The sequence below is a fragment of the Arachis hypogaea genome, chromosome 3, assembly GCF_003086295.3.
Source record: "Arachis hypogaea cultivar Tifrunner chromosome 3, arahy.Tifrunner.gnm2.J5K5, whole genome shotgun sequence".
NCBI lineage: Eukaryota > Viridiplantae > Streptophyta > Magnoliopsida > Fabales > Fabaceae > Arachis > Arachis hypogaea.
In genome coordinates this window covers 71,179,227-71,194,892 of record NC_092038.1, presented here as the reverse complement: position 1 = coordinate 71,194,892, position 15,666 = coordinate 71,179,227, and the positions used below count along the sequence as shown (strand labels likewise).

General features: G+C 42.0%; 3 protein-coding genes across 3 annotated transcripts; all 3 read right to left on the bottom strand.

Moving 5' to 3' along the window:
- Positions 1-7,374: 7,374 nt before the first annotated feature.
- On the bottom strand, positions 7,375-8,652 carry LOC112778835 (uncharacterized). Its single transcript, XM_025823117.1, has one exon. It carries the CDS (start codon positions 8,650-8,652, stop codon positions 7,375-7,377), a length of 1,278 nt encoding a protein of 425 aa, XP_025678902.1.
- A 1,345-nt stretch (positions 8,653-9,997) lies between these two features.
- Positions 9,998-11,196, bottom strand: LOC112778849 (uncharacterized). The gene is made up of 2 exons (XM_025823130.1): positions 11,106-11,196; positions 9,998-10,989 (listed from the first exon to the last, which is right to left on the bottom strand). Exons 1-2 carry the CDS (start codon positions 11,194-11,196, stop codon positions 9,998-10,000), a joined length of 1,083 nt encoding a protein of 360 aa, XP_025678915.1.
- A 12-nt stretch (positions 11,197-11,208) lies between these two features.
- On the bottom strand, positions 11,209-11,700 carry LOC140183505 (uncharacterized). The gene has a single exon (XM_072231954.1). It carries the CDS (start codon positions 11,698-11,700, stop codon positions 11,209-11,211), a length of 492 nt encoding a protein of 163 aa, XP_072088055.1.
- Positions 11,701-15,666: the final 3,966 nt, after the last annotated feature.

The following is a 15,666-nucleotide window of genomic DNA, read 5'->3' as shown; positions in this document are numbered from 1 at the left end:
TATAGCACAAAACCTCATGAAAATGTATCAATTCACTCATGGTTGATTGAATCCAAGTACACTTGAATTTCTACCCAAATAGCTTACTTGTAACTCAAGAAAGTGCATAAAACCAAATGAAAACAAAGAAAAAAACTAGTAAAACTAGGCTAAGATGCCATGGCATCACAACACCAAACTTAAATCTTGCTTGTCCCCAAGCAAGTACTGAATTATTAAGAAGAAAGAATGAAATGGAAGGGAATGTTCATGCCAGCAAAGTATTAATGGTAGCTTCATGGGGTTTTATGAAGATATACAACAGCTCACTTCTTATTGATCTTAAGGCATACAAAGTCTCTTTCAAGCATTAATTGACACATTGCTATGACCTCTCATTATTTACTTGTCCTTGGTAATTACTTTTCTTTATTTTCCTTTCTGTAAGCTTTAGTTTAGTGTCATGTGTCTAGCAAATTCTTTTTCTTTTGCTTTATTTGTGCTTGACACATTATTCACTATAGACACTTGGCTTACATTTCTCTTAGAACATTGATGCCCAGCACCTCTTTGGGTCACTAAATGTCTTGTAACTAGGTTGCTTTTGATAGTGGACTTTCAGTTGATAATCCCGGGTTAGTTAACCCAAGTTATCAAGTTTTAAAGCACTCCATAGAACTTAATCATCCAAGCAGATCCTAGTACAAAGACACCACAGACATGTGTTCTAAGGTTCAAGCTATTGGTGTCTAGCTTTATTCCTTCTTTCTTTTGTTTTTGCTGCCTCTCTTGGCTTTTCTTTTCTCTTTTTGTTTTTTTTTTTGTTTTTTTTTCACCAAGGACTTTTATTTGATTGAGATTCATAGACAGTGAGCTACTTTCCACTTAGAAAGAGAACAATCTATTCCTTTTATTCACTATAAGTGAGCTACCACACAATCAAGCATAAATACCACCACTTACTATTATTTTACTTCTAGCTAACAATGAACCATCTTACATCATGTTTCAAATATTTCTTTTATTGAATTGAAGAGACTTAGGAGACAAAGCATGCATTTAGTTAGGTGAAAGTAAATACACACAAGCACACACTTAGGCTAGCCTACTTATTGCGAAGTTAAACAGACAAGATGCACAACTATTAAAATAAAACGACTACCAACTAAACAAGCATGTTCTTTCTTTATTGAATATGATAAGTAAGGAGCGATTCCACCTTTCATTTGTCTTTCTTTTTCTTCTCACTTGCTTATTTACTGATTTCTCCCTTGCCTTTGCCTTTTAGTTTCTACCAGAATCCAGCTTTCTTTATTGTCTCTTCTACTTTCTCTTCAAGGAGTATTGCCTTGTCTACTCCATTGAATAGTTCTTTGACTACCTAATCATCACAACAAGACAAAAAGAACAAGCATTATCAAATGGTAGCAAGAGTCTTTCGTATTTAAAACTTTAGATTGACTATCATTCCTTATGCTTATCTAACCGTGACTTCCCCTTTTTTATAGCTTTGGAAGACACTAAACTTAATGTTTGGTCATATAGTCCAAAATGCTGCTTCCTCCAACTATTGGCTTTAAAATTTCAATGTCACTTTTGGTTAAATCTTCATAAGAAATGCTTTATTTATTTCAAAAACCCCCTTCTCTCTTTTTTTTTTCATAAAGAATCAATCGTGTCCCTTAATTAGTGAACAAAGGTTTGGTGAACACCAAAATTGTTCCTTGCTAAGGGATCAATGTAGAATGTAAGCAATTCATCACAATTGATACCTTCATCATAATATACAATTTCCTTTCTATCATAAATTCCTAAAATGAATTAATGCATGATCCATCTATGTACTACTTTGATTCTATGAACAAAAAAATGATTCTTCTGAAAATCACTTCATATGCAAACAACAAACTTAATGTTTGGTCATATACTTCATCGAAATGACTAAGCATATGGTTTTAAGAATGCTTGAAAAACTAATTTGGTGTGCTTTCAGGCACACCAAACTTAGAAGTCTGGCATATGCTTCAAAACAGTGCATGCCTCTATCAAGTGTGTTCATGAGAATTCAAAATCATGCGACAGTGATCATAGTTTATTGAATTTAAAAACAAACAAGAATCTTAAATCATGGGTTGCCTCCCATGGAGCACTCTTTTATTGTCACTAGCTTGACATTGTGGCCCCCATTAGGGTGGTTGATGACTGTAGTGTCTCAGCTTGTCCCTCCTCACTGTGAGCTTCCTTTTTGTTCCTTGATGCTCAATTTCAGCATGCTCAAGTGAGAGTATTTTGCAAATAGTGTAGTAGTCATTGGCTTGTTGGCTTGTTCCCAACTATTGATAGATCAACTATACTTCATCACCCTTGGAGAACCCCTCTGTTGGAATCTTCTTGTTCTTCCACCCTTTGTAAATTTTTTTCTTGCTTTTCTTTGTTCTTCTTGTTGATCCTTCTTCTTTGAGAGCAACCTTTACTTTGGGACTCTCCTTCTCAGTTAACACTTCAATTCCTTCTTGATTTCCCTCTTCACTTTGCACAGTCTCATTCTTCTTTTGCACTGCCATGTTGTTTGTTTCTTGCCTTGGAAGATGATTATCAATTGTCTTGCTAGTTCATTCCTTCCATTGCAATCTTCCTTTGTCAATTTCCATACAATTGTTCTTTTTATCACTAAGCTGTGTTTCTGGGAATACATTCAAGGTTATGCTTTCATTATGCATTCTGAGGGTCAGCTCTCCTTGCTCCACGTCTGTAATGGCTCTAGCAGTGGCCAAGAATGGTCTCCCAAGTATAATGGAATCACCTTCATCCTCATCTGAGTCTAAGACCACAAAATCCATAAGGAATATGAATTTGTCCACCTTAACTAGAAGGTTTTCAATCACACCCCTGGGACATATCACTGACTTATCCACCAGTTTCAGAGACATTTGTATTGGCTTCACTTCCTCTATGCAAAGATTTTTCACCAAAGAAGAGGGTATTAGGTTGATACTTGCCCCTAAGTCACACATTGCCTTGTTGATGGTCAATCTCCCAACGGTACAAGGCAGAAAGGAACTTTCAGGGTCTTCAAGCTTAGGGGGAAGCCCTTTTTGAATCAATGCCCTGCATTCCTCAGTAAGCAGTATAGTTTCTTTCTCATGCCAACTTCTCTTTTTGTTGATAAGCTCTTTCAAAAACTTGGCATACAGAGGCATCTGCTCTAATGCCTCAGCCAAGTGAATGTTTATCTCCAGCTTCTTGAAAGTCTCAAGGAACTTATGGAAGTGTTGATCATTTGCTTCTTTGTTGAATCTTTGAGGATATGGTAGTAGAGGTGTAAATCTCTTTTCTGCTTACTACTGTCCTTGGGTTAATTCTTCCTTTGAATTGTGTGGCTAGTTGTCTTTCTCTTTGAGCTTCTCTGGAACGTTCTTGCTTGTTGTCACATCCTTGTTGCTAGCTTCCTCTTTCTCTGTTGGTTCTTTGTTTCCATCCATAGGTTTCTTGGTTGCTTCCTTGTTGTCCACCAATATCTTTCCACTCCTTAATTGTATAGCCTTGCACTCCTCTTTTGGATTAGGAATGGTGTCGCTTGGTAGTGAGCTTGATGGTCTCTCAATAGCAATTTGCTTGGAGAGCTGGCCAATTTGCCTCTCTATATTCTTCATGGAAGCTTCCTGGTTTTTGGTTGTCATCTCTTGGTGCTTCATCATTTTCTCCATTAACATTTCCAAATTGGTAATCCTCTGAGAGTCTTGTGAGATTGGTTGGTTGTGGGGTGTTTCTAGTTGATGGTGAGTATTTTGGTTGGTGGTTTAATTATTGGATGGATAATGGTTAGAGGTGGGGTAGTTGTTTTGGGGTTTTCTGTAGGGATTTTGGTTAGTGTTCTATTGGTTATAGTTTTGGTTGTTTCTTGAAGTGTTTTGATTTGAATTCCTTTGCCATGGTTGCTGATTCTAGTTGTGGCCATCTCCCCACCTAAGGTTTGGGTGGTTCTTCCAGGGTGGGTTATAAGTGTCACCATACACTTCATTTGATCCAGAGCCTTGGTTGTGCATATACTGCACTTGCTCTTGTTGCTGTTCTTCTTGGTTCTCTTTATTCTGCCCCCAAGGAGTTTATGGTTGGCTTATGGCACTCACTGATGCAACTTGTAGGTTGTCAATTCTCTTGGCCATTTGCTCAAATTATTGCTGAATCTGCTGCTGCATCACTTTGTGTTGGGCTAGGATTGTGTCTACTCCTTCCAATTCTAGCACTCTTTTCCTCTGTGATGGTTGGCATTGCCTTTGGTGAGCAAAGAAATATTGGTTGCTCGCCACCATGTCAATGAGGTTTTAAGCCTCTTCGGCAGTCTTCATCAGTTGCAAAGAGCCTCCAGCTAAGTGATCAAGTGCCTCTTGAGCCTTTAGAGTGAGTCCTTCATGGAAGTTCTGCAACTTGTCCCACTCAGTAAACATTTCCGGTGGGCATTTCCTGAGCAGGGCCTTATATCTCTCCCATGCCTCATATGGATTTTCAACATCCAATTGTGTGAATGTCTGTACTTCAGTCTTCAATCTAATAATCCTCTGAGGTGGGTAAGATTTGGCAAGAAACTTGCTTACTAAGTCTTCCCAAGTGTTGATGCTCTCCTTTGGGAATATTTCTAGCCATTGAGTGGCTTTATCTCTGAGTGAGAATGGGAATAACAGCAGCTTATAAATGTCAGGGTGCACACCATTGCTTTTGACTGTATCACAAATCCTCAGGAAGGTAGATAGGTGTTGGTTCGGATCTTCAAGTGGCCCTCCTCCAAAGGAACAGTTGTTTTGGACCAATGTGGTGAGTTGTGGCTTCAGTTTAAAGTTATTTGCATTGACATTAAGGGTAAGAATGCTACTCCCACAATGTCTAGAGTTTGCAAATGTATAGGAGGCCAGTACTCTCCTCTGTGGTGGATTGTTGTTGACCACTCCTTCTGGAGGATTGGAATTAGAGGGATCTCCTTCCATTTCGTGATATTCTTCCTCAGAATCTTCCTCTCCAACAACAGCCTTCCCTCAAGCTTCTCTTATTATCCTTCTTAGAGTCCTTTCGTCTTGTTCACAAAAGGTAGGTATAGCTCTCCTTGTACCTGACATACAAACCAAAACACAAGAAACACAAAGACAAAAAACCAGTGAAACTTCAATCTATTGCTAGAATGAAGTTTTGGTTAGGTTAGGCAAAAAGTCAAACGGTTAATGTGTTAGTTGAAAAAGGAAAAATGCTTAATCTAGATCACCACTTCACTTAATCATTGTCAATCTATTTCAATCCCCAGCAACGGCGCCAAAAACTTGATGGTGTGGAAGACAATCCAACACAAAACTTACCGGCAAGTGTACTGGGTCGCATCAAGTAATAATAACACACGGGAGTGAGGTCGATCCCACAGGGATTGAAGGATTGAGCAATTTTAGTTTAGTGGTTGATTTAGTCAAGCAAACAATAGTTGATTTGATTGAATTGTGATTGACAAAAGCTAAATTGCATGAATTGTAAAGGGAGAGGGATGAATTGCAGTACATTAAAGAGAACAGAAAATAAAAGTGCTGAATCTTAAAGAACAACTAAAGTAAATGACAGAAACTTAAAGTGCAAGAAATATAAATTGCAGAAGCTTAGAGTGCAAGAAATGTAAATTGCTTGAATGTAAAAGGGATTAAGAAGTTGGGATTGTAAAATTTAAACTAGGGAAAGTAAATTGCAACAAGCAGGAAAGTAGAAGGTGAATTAAATTGAAACAGATTTCAAACAGAAAAACAAATTGGCTTGAAGAAGCCTCAGCAGCTAAACAAAAAGAAAATGCAAGATCTTAGGGGTCAAGAGACTAAAAAACCAAGTCTAGATCTCACTACGTTCCTTGATCCAATTCAGAAATCAATTGCAAGAGAATTAAAGATCAAACAGTAGAAGAAAGAAATTCAAATCTCTATTTCTCAAATGGTGCAGTGAATGAAAACAGAGAGAGATCTTAAGGTGAGATTGAGATAGAATTTCCTTACTTCTCAACACCCAAGACTCAAGCAATGTATGTAGAAAAGAAAAACAAGAAAACCCAGAGGAAGAGAATTCAATTCCCTTTCCCGATTCTCCCCAAAACTCTAAATCTCAAAAAAACAACAATGAAAATTCAAATTGAACTCTCTACTGAGTCCAGTAAATCTCAAAAGAAAAAGCTCTCTAAAACTTAAATCCTAAGCTATTTATACACTCTCTTCAAATGATCCTCAAGCCTTGAATTACGCCTTTGGTCTTGATGGAATTGGGTTGAAGATAGCCTCTGTTGATTGCTCTTGGCCTTGGGAAGAAATCCACTTGTGAATCAGACTATGAAGCATTCATGTTTGAGTCAACGTTTGAGGCAAACGTTGACTCAAACATCTTTGTGTAATGGCATTATGCAGAAGGCCAGCTACTGTCTCTCACGTTTGGGTTCACGTTTGAGGTCAAACGTGAGCTCAAACGTGATCTCCTCCAAGGCATTCTTTGGCCAACGTTTGACCTCACGTTTGAGGCAAACATTGGCGCAAACGTTTGCACTCCAAGGTAGCAATCAGGAGTGTTCTTTCAAGCTAAAATTCAGCCAACGTTTGACCTCACGTTTGAGGCAAACGTTGGCGCAAACGTGGGCACCCCTCCAGGGCATTCCTCTGCTGCCACTCACGTTTGAGTTTACGTTTGAGGCAAATGTGAGCTCAAACGTGAATTCCTCCTTTCCAAGCCTGTTCTTCAACCTTCCTCCAAGCCTTTTGTTCACCTATCAACAATCAACAAATGCATCAAAGCTATGCTACAATCATGAGAATTCTTCTTTTTCTTAACATATAAGCAATTATAGCACAAAACCTCATGAAAATGCATCAATTCACTCATGGTTGATTGAATCCAAGTACACATGAATTTCTACCCAAATGACTTACTTGTAACTCAAGAAAGTGCATAAAACCAAATGAAAACAAAGAAAAAGACTAGTAAAACTAGGTTAAGATGCCATGACATCATTAGCCCGATGTCGTTGCGTCGCAGGACCAAGTTATTTTGTTCAAAGTCTCTCCTGACTTTGGCGTTGTAGCACAAGGCCATTCTTTGCTTCAGCGCCGCTTTCAACAAATGGGCCATTTCTCTAGCCTCATCTATCAGGTCTTTTTCCACAGCTTCTTCAACTCCTCCCAAGAGTAGCCGCGGGCTCGGTTCGCCGACCTCTACAGGTATCATTGCGTCCACTCTGTATGTCAGGCGAAATGGTGTCTCCCCCATAGATGATTGCTGAGTTGTGCGGTACGACCAGAGGACTGAAGCAAGGTCGTCAGCCCATGTCCCCTTCTTCTTATCAACTCACTTTTTTAGGCTTAGTAGGATGATCTTGTTCACGGCCTTGACTTAGCCGTTGGTTTGAGGGTGTTCTATGGATGAGAATTTTTGCTTTATACCGAAACCGGCGAGGAACTCTTCAAACTTCTTATCGGTGAATTGCGTCCCGTTATCAGAGATAACGACCTCAGGGATACCAAACCGAGTTATGACTTGCCTCCACATAAACTTCCGACAATTAGACGAGGATATGCTGGCAAGTGGTTCGCCTTCTATCCACTTGGTATAGTAGTCAATAGCAACTATTAAGTACTTGACTTGCCCAGGACTGACCGGGAAGGGTCCCAGGAGGTCAACTCCCCAGTGCGAAAAAGGTCGGGAAGACGTCAGAAGACTTAGTTCGGTTGCTGGCGCTTTGTGAAAATTGGCATTCTCGTGGCACTTGATGCATTTTCTCATAAAATCTTTAGAATCCTCCATCATCGTCGGCCAGTAGTAGCCGGCTCTGATGATCATTCTTGCTAGGGCTTTGCCCCCGATGTGGTGGCCGCAACATCCTTCATGGACCTCCTTAAGCACATAGTCCGTTTGGTCAGGATGCAGGCACTTCAGCAGGGGTTGGCTACGTCCCTTTTTAAACAACTGGCCTTGTATGATTGCATACTTGGCCGCCTCCCTTCTCAACGCTCTTGCCGACTTCCCGTCTTTGGGGAGCTTACCGCTTTCCCAGAAGTCGGTGATAGGGTCCATCCAAGAGGGATCTACCCTTGTTAAGTGGAGGGTAATTACTGGTTCTTTTATCAGGTCTTGGATGAGAGATCGGTTTCCCGCTCCTGGCTTTGTGCTTGCCAGCTTTGACAAGAGGTCTGCTCGCGTGTTCCTCTCTCTCGAGACATGGTGCACCGAGATCTCCTCAAATTCCCCGGTTAATTCTCTGACCTTCTCCAGATATTTTTGCAGCAATGAGTCTCTGGCCTGATATGTTCCATTGATCTGTGAGGTCACGACCTGTGAATCACTACATATTTCCACTCTTGTAGCTTCGACTTCCTTAGCCAGGACTAAACCGCCTAGAAGGGCCTCGTACTCCGCTTGGTTGTTTGACACCGGGAACTCGAACTTGATCGACTGTTCATAAACGACTCCAGTCGGGCTTTCCAAGATTATCCCGACTCCCCCGAACGTCTGGTTGGAAGCTCTACCCACGTAGAGCTTCCACCGTATGCTTGGTGTCTCAGTTGGGTCTCCTGTTACTTCCACCAAGAAGTCGGCCATGGCCTGTGCTTTAATCGCATGCCTGGGTTCATATTGCAAGTCGTATTGAGACAGATCGATGGCCCAAGTCATCATTCTTCCCGCTAAGTCGGGTTTCTGGAGTACCTGGTGGATTCCCTGGTCTGTCCTCACAACCACTTAATAACCTTGGAAGTACTGTTGTAATCTACCAGAAGAGGTCAGGAGCGCGAGTGCTAGCTTCTCTAATTTGCTATACCTTAATTCTGCTCCTTGCAATGCTTTGCTCACAAAATTGATTGGTTGTTGGATCTTTTCTTCTTTTCGCACCAAGACCGCTGCCATCACTTCAACAGTTATGGCCAAGTACAAGTATAGTGGTTCCCCGTCCTTGGGCTTTCCGAGGACAGGTGGTGTTGCAAGTACTTCCTTGGAATGCTTAAACGCCTCTTCACACGCAGGGGTCCATTCAAACGCTATCCCCTTCCTCATCAAGTTGAAAAATGGTAGGGCTTTATCAGCCGACGCTCCGAGGAAACGGGACAGTGCGGTGAGCCTTTCTGCTAACCTCTGAACGTCTTTGATACATCCTGGGCTCTTCATTTGGAGTATTACTTCACACTTTTCTGGGTTGGCCTCCACCCTCTCTGGCTTATCATAAACCCCAGGAATTTTCCTGCTTCCACGGCAAAGGCACATTTAAGCGAATTGAGCCTCATGCCATGTTGCTGAAGGTAAGCGAACACATTTTCTAGATCGCTTATGAGGTCCTCAGGTCGGGTGGTCTTTACTAGGATATCATCTATGTATACTTCCACCGTTTTGCCTATAAGGTTACCGAGTATCTTGTTCATTAACCTTTGGTATGTAGCCCCAGCATTCTTCAGCCCGAACGGCATTACCTTGTAGCAGTATATTCCCATTGGTGTTATGAACACCGTTTTCTCTTCGTCTGGCTGGTGCATCGGTATCTGAGTGTAGCCAGAATAAGCATCCATGAAGCTCATATACCGATATCTCGCCGCTACGTCAACGAGCGCATCTATGTTGGGGAGGGGGTAAGAGTCATTGGGACATACTTTGTTAAGATCGGAATAATTCACGCACATCCTCTATTTCCCATTGTGATTTCTAACTAGAACTACGTTCGACAACCAAGTCGAGTAGTTGAGTTCTCGAATAAATCCCGCTTCAAGAAGGCTGGCCGTCTGTCTGGCCACCTCCTCTGCCCTTTCTTGTGACATTTTCCTTCTCCTCTGAGCCACTGGCTTGGCTTCCGCCTTGACGGCCAAGTGATGCGACATGAGCTGGAGGTCTATCCCTGGCATGTCAGCTGGCATCCAAGCAAATTGGTCACCATTAGCCCTGATCATTTCCATTAGAGGTTCCTTTAGGTTATGTGGGAGGTTTTTATTCATGAAGGTGAACTTCTTCTCTGAGTTGCCAACCCTGAACCTTTCTAAGTTCCCTTCCGGCTCGGGTATAGTCTTGTCGTCGACCCTAGCTCCAGGTCGGCGAGGAACACTCCCGATGCCTCTTTGGATTTCTTTCTTAAGGAGAGACTGGCATTGTCGCAGGTGACTGCCGTTTCCAAGTTTCCCTTTATGGATCCCACAGATCCGTCATCAGCGATGAACTTCATTATCAACATCTTTGTACTGATCACTGCCCCGAGGTCGTTGATAGTCTTTCTTCCGAGGATGACGTTGTAGGCCGTGGAGTCTCGTAGAACTACGAACTCCGCCATTACTGACCTTTTCCCCTGTCCTAGTCCTACGGATACCGGTAGGGAGATTATCCCATCGGGCTTGATAAAGTAGTCGCCCAACCCTACTACACCGTGCTGGTGAGTCCATAAATCGGCATCCCGGAGACCCAAAGCATTGAACACGTTGCAGAACATGATATTTGAGTCGGCACCGGTGTCTACGAGGATCCGCTTGATTAGGTCGGTTCCCACTCTGGCCGTGATGACCATCGGAGGGTTTTCCGTGACCTCATCAAACCATTGGTCCTCCGGACTGAAAGATATGGACGAAGTCCTCTTGGAGTTTTGCACGGGGATGGATGATGAGACTACCAGGACTTTGGCGTCCTTCTTGTGCACCGACCTCGACCTTGGAGCCACGTCTCTTCCGATTACCATGTTTACGATGGTAAGGTCGTGCTCGTGGTCCTCCGGCTCCTGACGTCGCTTCACCATGCGGCTCTTGTCCTCTCCCTCGCGATCGTGATCTCGCCTCCTCGGCTCCCTGATGAGGTGGAAGAATTCGGCTAGCTTTCCGTCCCAGATTGCCTGCTCTAACGCATCCTTTAGGTCAAAACAATCATGTGTTTTGTGTCCATAACCCTTGTGATAATCACAATAGAGGTTCTTGTTACCCCCGATTCTGTCCTTTAGAAGTTGGGGCTTCGACAGAATTCCCTTCTCAGCTATCTGCTGATAGACTTCTACAATGGGGACGGTGAGGGGGTGTAGTTGGTGAACTTTCCGACTTGGGGAAACGGCTTGAATGTCTTGGCCGGCCTGCCGTCTCTGGCGTGCTCCTTTAGTCTTTCCTCGCTACCGTGCTGCCGAGGTTGGTTGTAGGCAGGCTGCCGCTTGTTGGCTCCCACCACTTGACTGACTTCTTCATCGTTGATATATTCCCTAACCATGCTTTGAATTTCTTACATCGTCCACACCGGCTTCGTGGTGAGATCCTTCCTGAAATCCTCATTCAGAAGTCCATTCGTCAGATACAAACTGGCCACCAAATCGGTTATGCCGTCAATCTCTAAACACTCATCGTTGAACCTGTCCAAGTATTTTCTGGTCGGCTCACCGATCCTTTGTGTCACCCCGATTAGGTTGATCGGGTGTTTCACCTTTGCAATACGGGTGGTAAATTTGGCTAAGAAAGCGTGACTAATGTCCAAAATGTTGGGAACAGAACCTTGCGGGATGTTGTTAAACCACCGTATTGCAGGTCCTGCCAGAGTGACCGAGAAAGCGCCATACCTCACCTCGTCGCCTACCCCCTCCAAGTTCATTCTGGCCTCAAAGGCCATTAGATGCTCCTGTGGGTCTTGGGTTCCATTGTACCTCATGTCTGTTGGCTTATTAAAGTTCTTTGGTAGCCGGACCTCGAGGACGGAATGATGAAACGGGGTTGCGCCCATGATCACGGGTCGTCGTGTTCTCTTCGGCCTTTCTCCATCGTCCTCCCGATCTCGCTCGGTGGCTTATCTCCCTTCAGGCCAGGTGTATATCACAGGATCGTGCCGTCTTCTTGGCCGTTCCCAGTCCTCCTAGATACTTTAAGATTCAGATCGTGGGCTGGGTGTGCGCCGGGAGCGACTTCTCTGAGGAGTTCTTCCCCGTCTCTCAAGAGATCGGGAGTAGTTTGGTTCGGGAGTTTGTTGATGACGTCCGTGATCTGCCAACTGGCGTTCCATGTTCTGCATTATTCTGGCACTATCGCTACCCATTCTCCCAAAAGGGTGTCTCTCTTGGAAGCGGGAGGATGGCTCGGGTTGTCGCAGAGGAGACCCTGTGCACTCACGGGAGGAGGCCACGGAGGCTGCCTCATTGGGTTCGGCTCCCTCGTTAGGTTCTCTGGGACCTTGTAGGAAATTCATTGAGGTGGTCCCCACAGATGGCGCCAATCTACAGTAGGTCGGGTACCGGACTGTTCGCAGGGGTATTGGGATGGAGAGGTGGGTCTCCGCCTGTTTTCAGCTGGTGGTGTGAACGAAGGAGCAGCCGAGCTTCCGAGCACTTCAAGTGGAGAGGGGGGTGTCACCTACAATTATACTCTGACGCTCAAGTCAGTAGCGTGTATAGGTGATGCGAGAGCTGAGGGTAGAGTGACGTACCTTGGGGGAGGGGTAGGACCCTCCCCTTAAATGCCCTGTCAGTAAGACGGGCCCCACAGGAGAAGGCCTCCTTCCTAGAAGCTTCCTTCCTCACAGATGTCATACAGCTAGTAACGAGGGTGTGCCTGGGTCGCAGACCAATCGGGTCGGGTAGCGGGGACCCGACCGAGAAGATCGGGTTGCCCGTGGGCTGGGTCGGCCTAGGTGCCATCTGGGCTGTGCCGTAACAAAAACTAAATTAGATTGAAAAATAAAATCAAAGTGACACAATCTAAATCAAATAAATTCTATCAATTTTATTTTCTAAATCAATCCAAATTGTACTTCAAATCCTATCTTTTTAGTTGTTCAATGACCTAATCTTCTTCGGAAATAAGTATACACATCTATATTTAATTATTAATATAAACGAGATAAATCATGTAATATAAAAATATAAATAATTTTATAAATACATATTAGTGTAAATATATAATTTAATTTATTTATTTAAAGCAAAATCCCAAAAAGCATAGAAACACAGCTTGACATAAGTTTTTAAAAGGTTTAATTATTCTATTATTTGTAACACCCTACCACACAGAATCTTATGCTTAAGTCATAAAATTGAGGTGGTGAGGTATTATGACTTCTAAAAGTAAAATTATATATATAATACACATAGAAAAGGTTTTATCTAGGAGCCTTTAAAAAAGTAATTGAATGAAAAACAAGCAGAACAACGCAACATTCACGATCGGATAAAAGTAGAAATAAAGGTGGATAAGATTAAACGGAAAAGATAATATAAATATATAACATCAGAGTTCCAAAAATGCAATTAACAAGCTTTAGGCTTAGCTTGCGAAGCAAAGACTGACCAGAGTATACATATATATATATATATATACACCCCAAAGTAACCCAAAAGAGAATACCGACAACCTATTTCTCCGGGTCAACCTCTAAGAGGGACAAACATAAAATACGAGGTGGAGAATCTAAATACATATATAAATATAAATAAAATACAACCCTAAATTCCAAGAGTTCTTCACTTCTTTAGAGTCTCCAGAAAACACAGTGTGGTGCTTCTCAACCTGCATCTGAAAAATAACAACACGTATGGAATGAGAACCGGAGGTTCTCAACATGGTAGTGGCGCTGCATATATAAGATATAAGGTCCTGAAAAAGTCAGAGGCAATTCTAAAATGCTGACACTCAAATTATAAATCTTAAGGAACTATAACAGAAACTATGAAATCAGGGTGGTTTCCTAAGGTTCTTAAACTTAAAATTCTAACTAAAACCCTCAACTATTCCCCGTCCTCCACCATCCTCCAAAACTGCCCCAGTAGATCGACACACACAAACAAAGCAAATACAAGTAGAATACAGATACGACAGGTAGCAAATATAGCAGGTAAGCATGATAATCACATAGTCAAGCCCAATTAATGCAAAATCAAAAAAAGCACACATATGCATATGATGTATGTCTATCCTACTGGCCGTGAGCTCACGTGTCAGTTACTTTGTCAGAATCCGACACACCCAGTAGCTAACCCGGATATCATCTCTCTGATATGCCTCCATACTCTTGGGATATAGTGCCCGTCGCATCTGGGACAAAGTGTTCCCACACTCTTGGGATATAGCGCCCGCTACGCTCTCGGGATATAGTGTCCGTCACACTCATAGAATATAGTGCCCGACACACTTCCCAGAGTAAGGTGCTCCTACACTCTTCGAATATAGCGCCTGCCACGCTCTCGGGATATAGTGCCCATCACAGTCATGGGATATAATGCCCGACACACCTTACAACAAAGAGAACTCATACATTCTCATCATGGACAAAATCCTAATCATCATACTCATTCACAATCATTCGTATTTATTCATTATGATCAAATATTCATCAATTACATAACACTTTCACATTTCTCAACCATGATTCATCATATTTTTAAGCTTTCTGCTCTTCCAAGCTACCATCCCTTCCTAACTTCACTTCATCACTAAGCATACAACTAAGGTTTAGGGCTAAAAGAGTAAAAATAGAGGTTTAGGGGCTCGAAATTAGGTTTTAAAACACAAAATTCACTTTGCTGAAAACAGGGGTCACGCGTACGTGTGAGCCACGCATATGCGTGGATGAGTTTTTCCTTGTTCACGTATGCAAGCACCCTGCTCGCGTACGCAAGATATGCAGAGTGACAAAAATGCAGAATAATGTAGAATTTCAGTTTTTGCACTCCAAATTTCCAACACGCACAACTTTTTCATTTTAAAATATTTTTCATCTGTTCTTTGAATGGCATGAACTTTACGAACCCAATTTTCATATGAAATAAATTTGAAATAATTTGGGGGTCTGAAAGCCGAGTTATAGCTCGTTGAAATTCGGCCAAAAATCAAATTTTCACAAAATAATCCAACCTCTATTTTCATCAATTTACTATTCAATACCAACTTTCTATACTCATAATCAACACCAACACATACTATAACACAGCAGCACAACCCCACATCCTACCATAAACAATTATACCTCAATTCTAAATAATCTCATATAAGAATTTCTCAACTATCCAAATAAGTGCATCAATATACCACCTCATACATATTCATTCACATCACCTTATCTATCATCATTAAATTCATCATTTAGCATTCCATTCTCATCATAAACATCAAACATCACATAGTCTCATCAACTTTATCACTTGACACAATTATTATCAATCATTCAACATACAATCCAACCAATCAACTCAACGACGCTAACAACAAGTACTCATATGTTCATCAATCAAATCACCAACTGACTTCAATCTAAGCTTATCCTATGGTCATCTAGCCTAAGTTTTCACAAGACATTATATATTAAATACGAGAAACCAAAACCATACCTTGACCGGTTTTCTGTTAATCCTGGAACACCTTAAGCGTTCACCGCACCACAAGGCCCACCACTCCAGCCCCTCACCAATGAATCCAGCCTCCAAAGTTTAATCTTTAACTTCCAATTTCTCAAATCCAATCCACAACCAATTTCAATCTAACATTATAATATTCACTATAATCAACATAGAGTTCACTAATTCAACATTTCATAAAGGATTTGAGGGTGCTTAGCTGACCCACAACTCCAATGAACTAAACCCGACAAAACCCGCAAACTAATTCGAACCTAAACACCGAAATTAAACAATATTCAACATAATTGTTCATCAAATATTCGAAATTGAGAAGGAAAAATTGAGGAATAAAATGTGGATTCCTT

Coding starts and splice junctions, on each gene's coding strand:
- LOC112778835 (XM_025823117.1), bottom strand. CDS start 8,652: ATGACTTGGGCCATCGATCTGTCTCAATACGACTTGCAATATGAACCC.
- LOC112778849 (XM_025823130.1), bottom strand. CDS start 11,196: ATGGTTAGGGAATATATCAACGATGAAGAAGTCAGTCAAGTGGTGGGA. Junction 10,990..11,105: donor CAACCAACCTCGGCAGCACG/GTAGCGAGGAAA, acceptor TCCCCATTGTAG/AAGTCTATCAGCAGATAGCT.
- LOC140183505 (XM_072231954.1), bottom strand. CDS start 11,700: ATGGGCGCAACCCCGTTTCATCATTCCGTCCTCGAGGTCCGGCTACCA.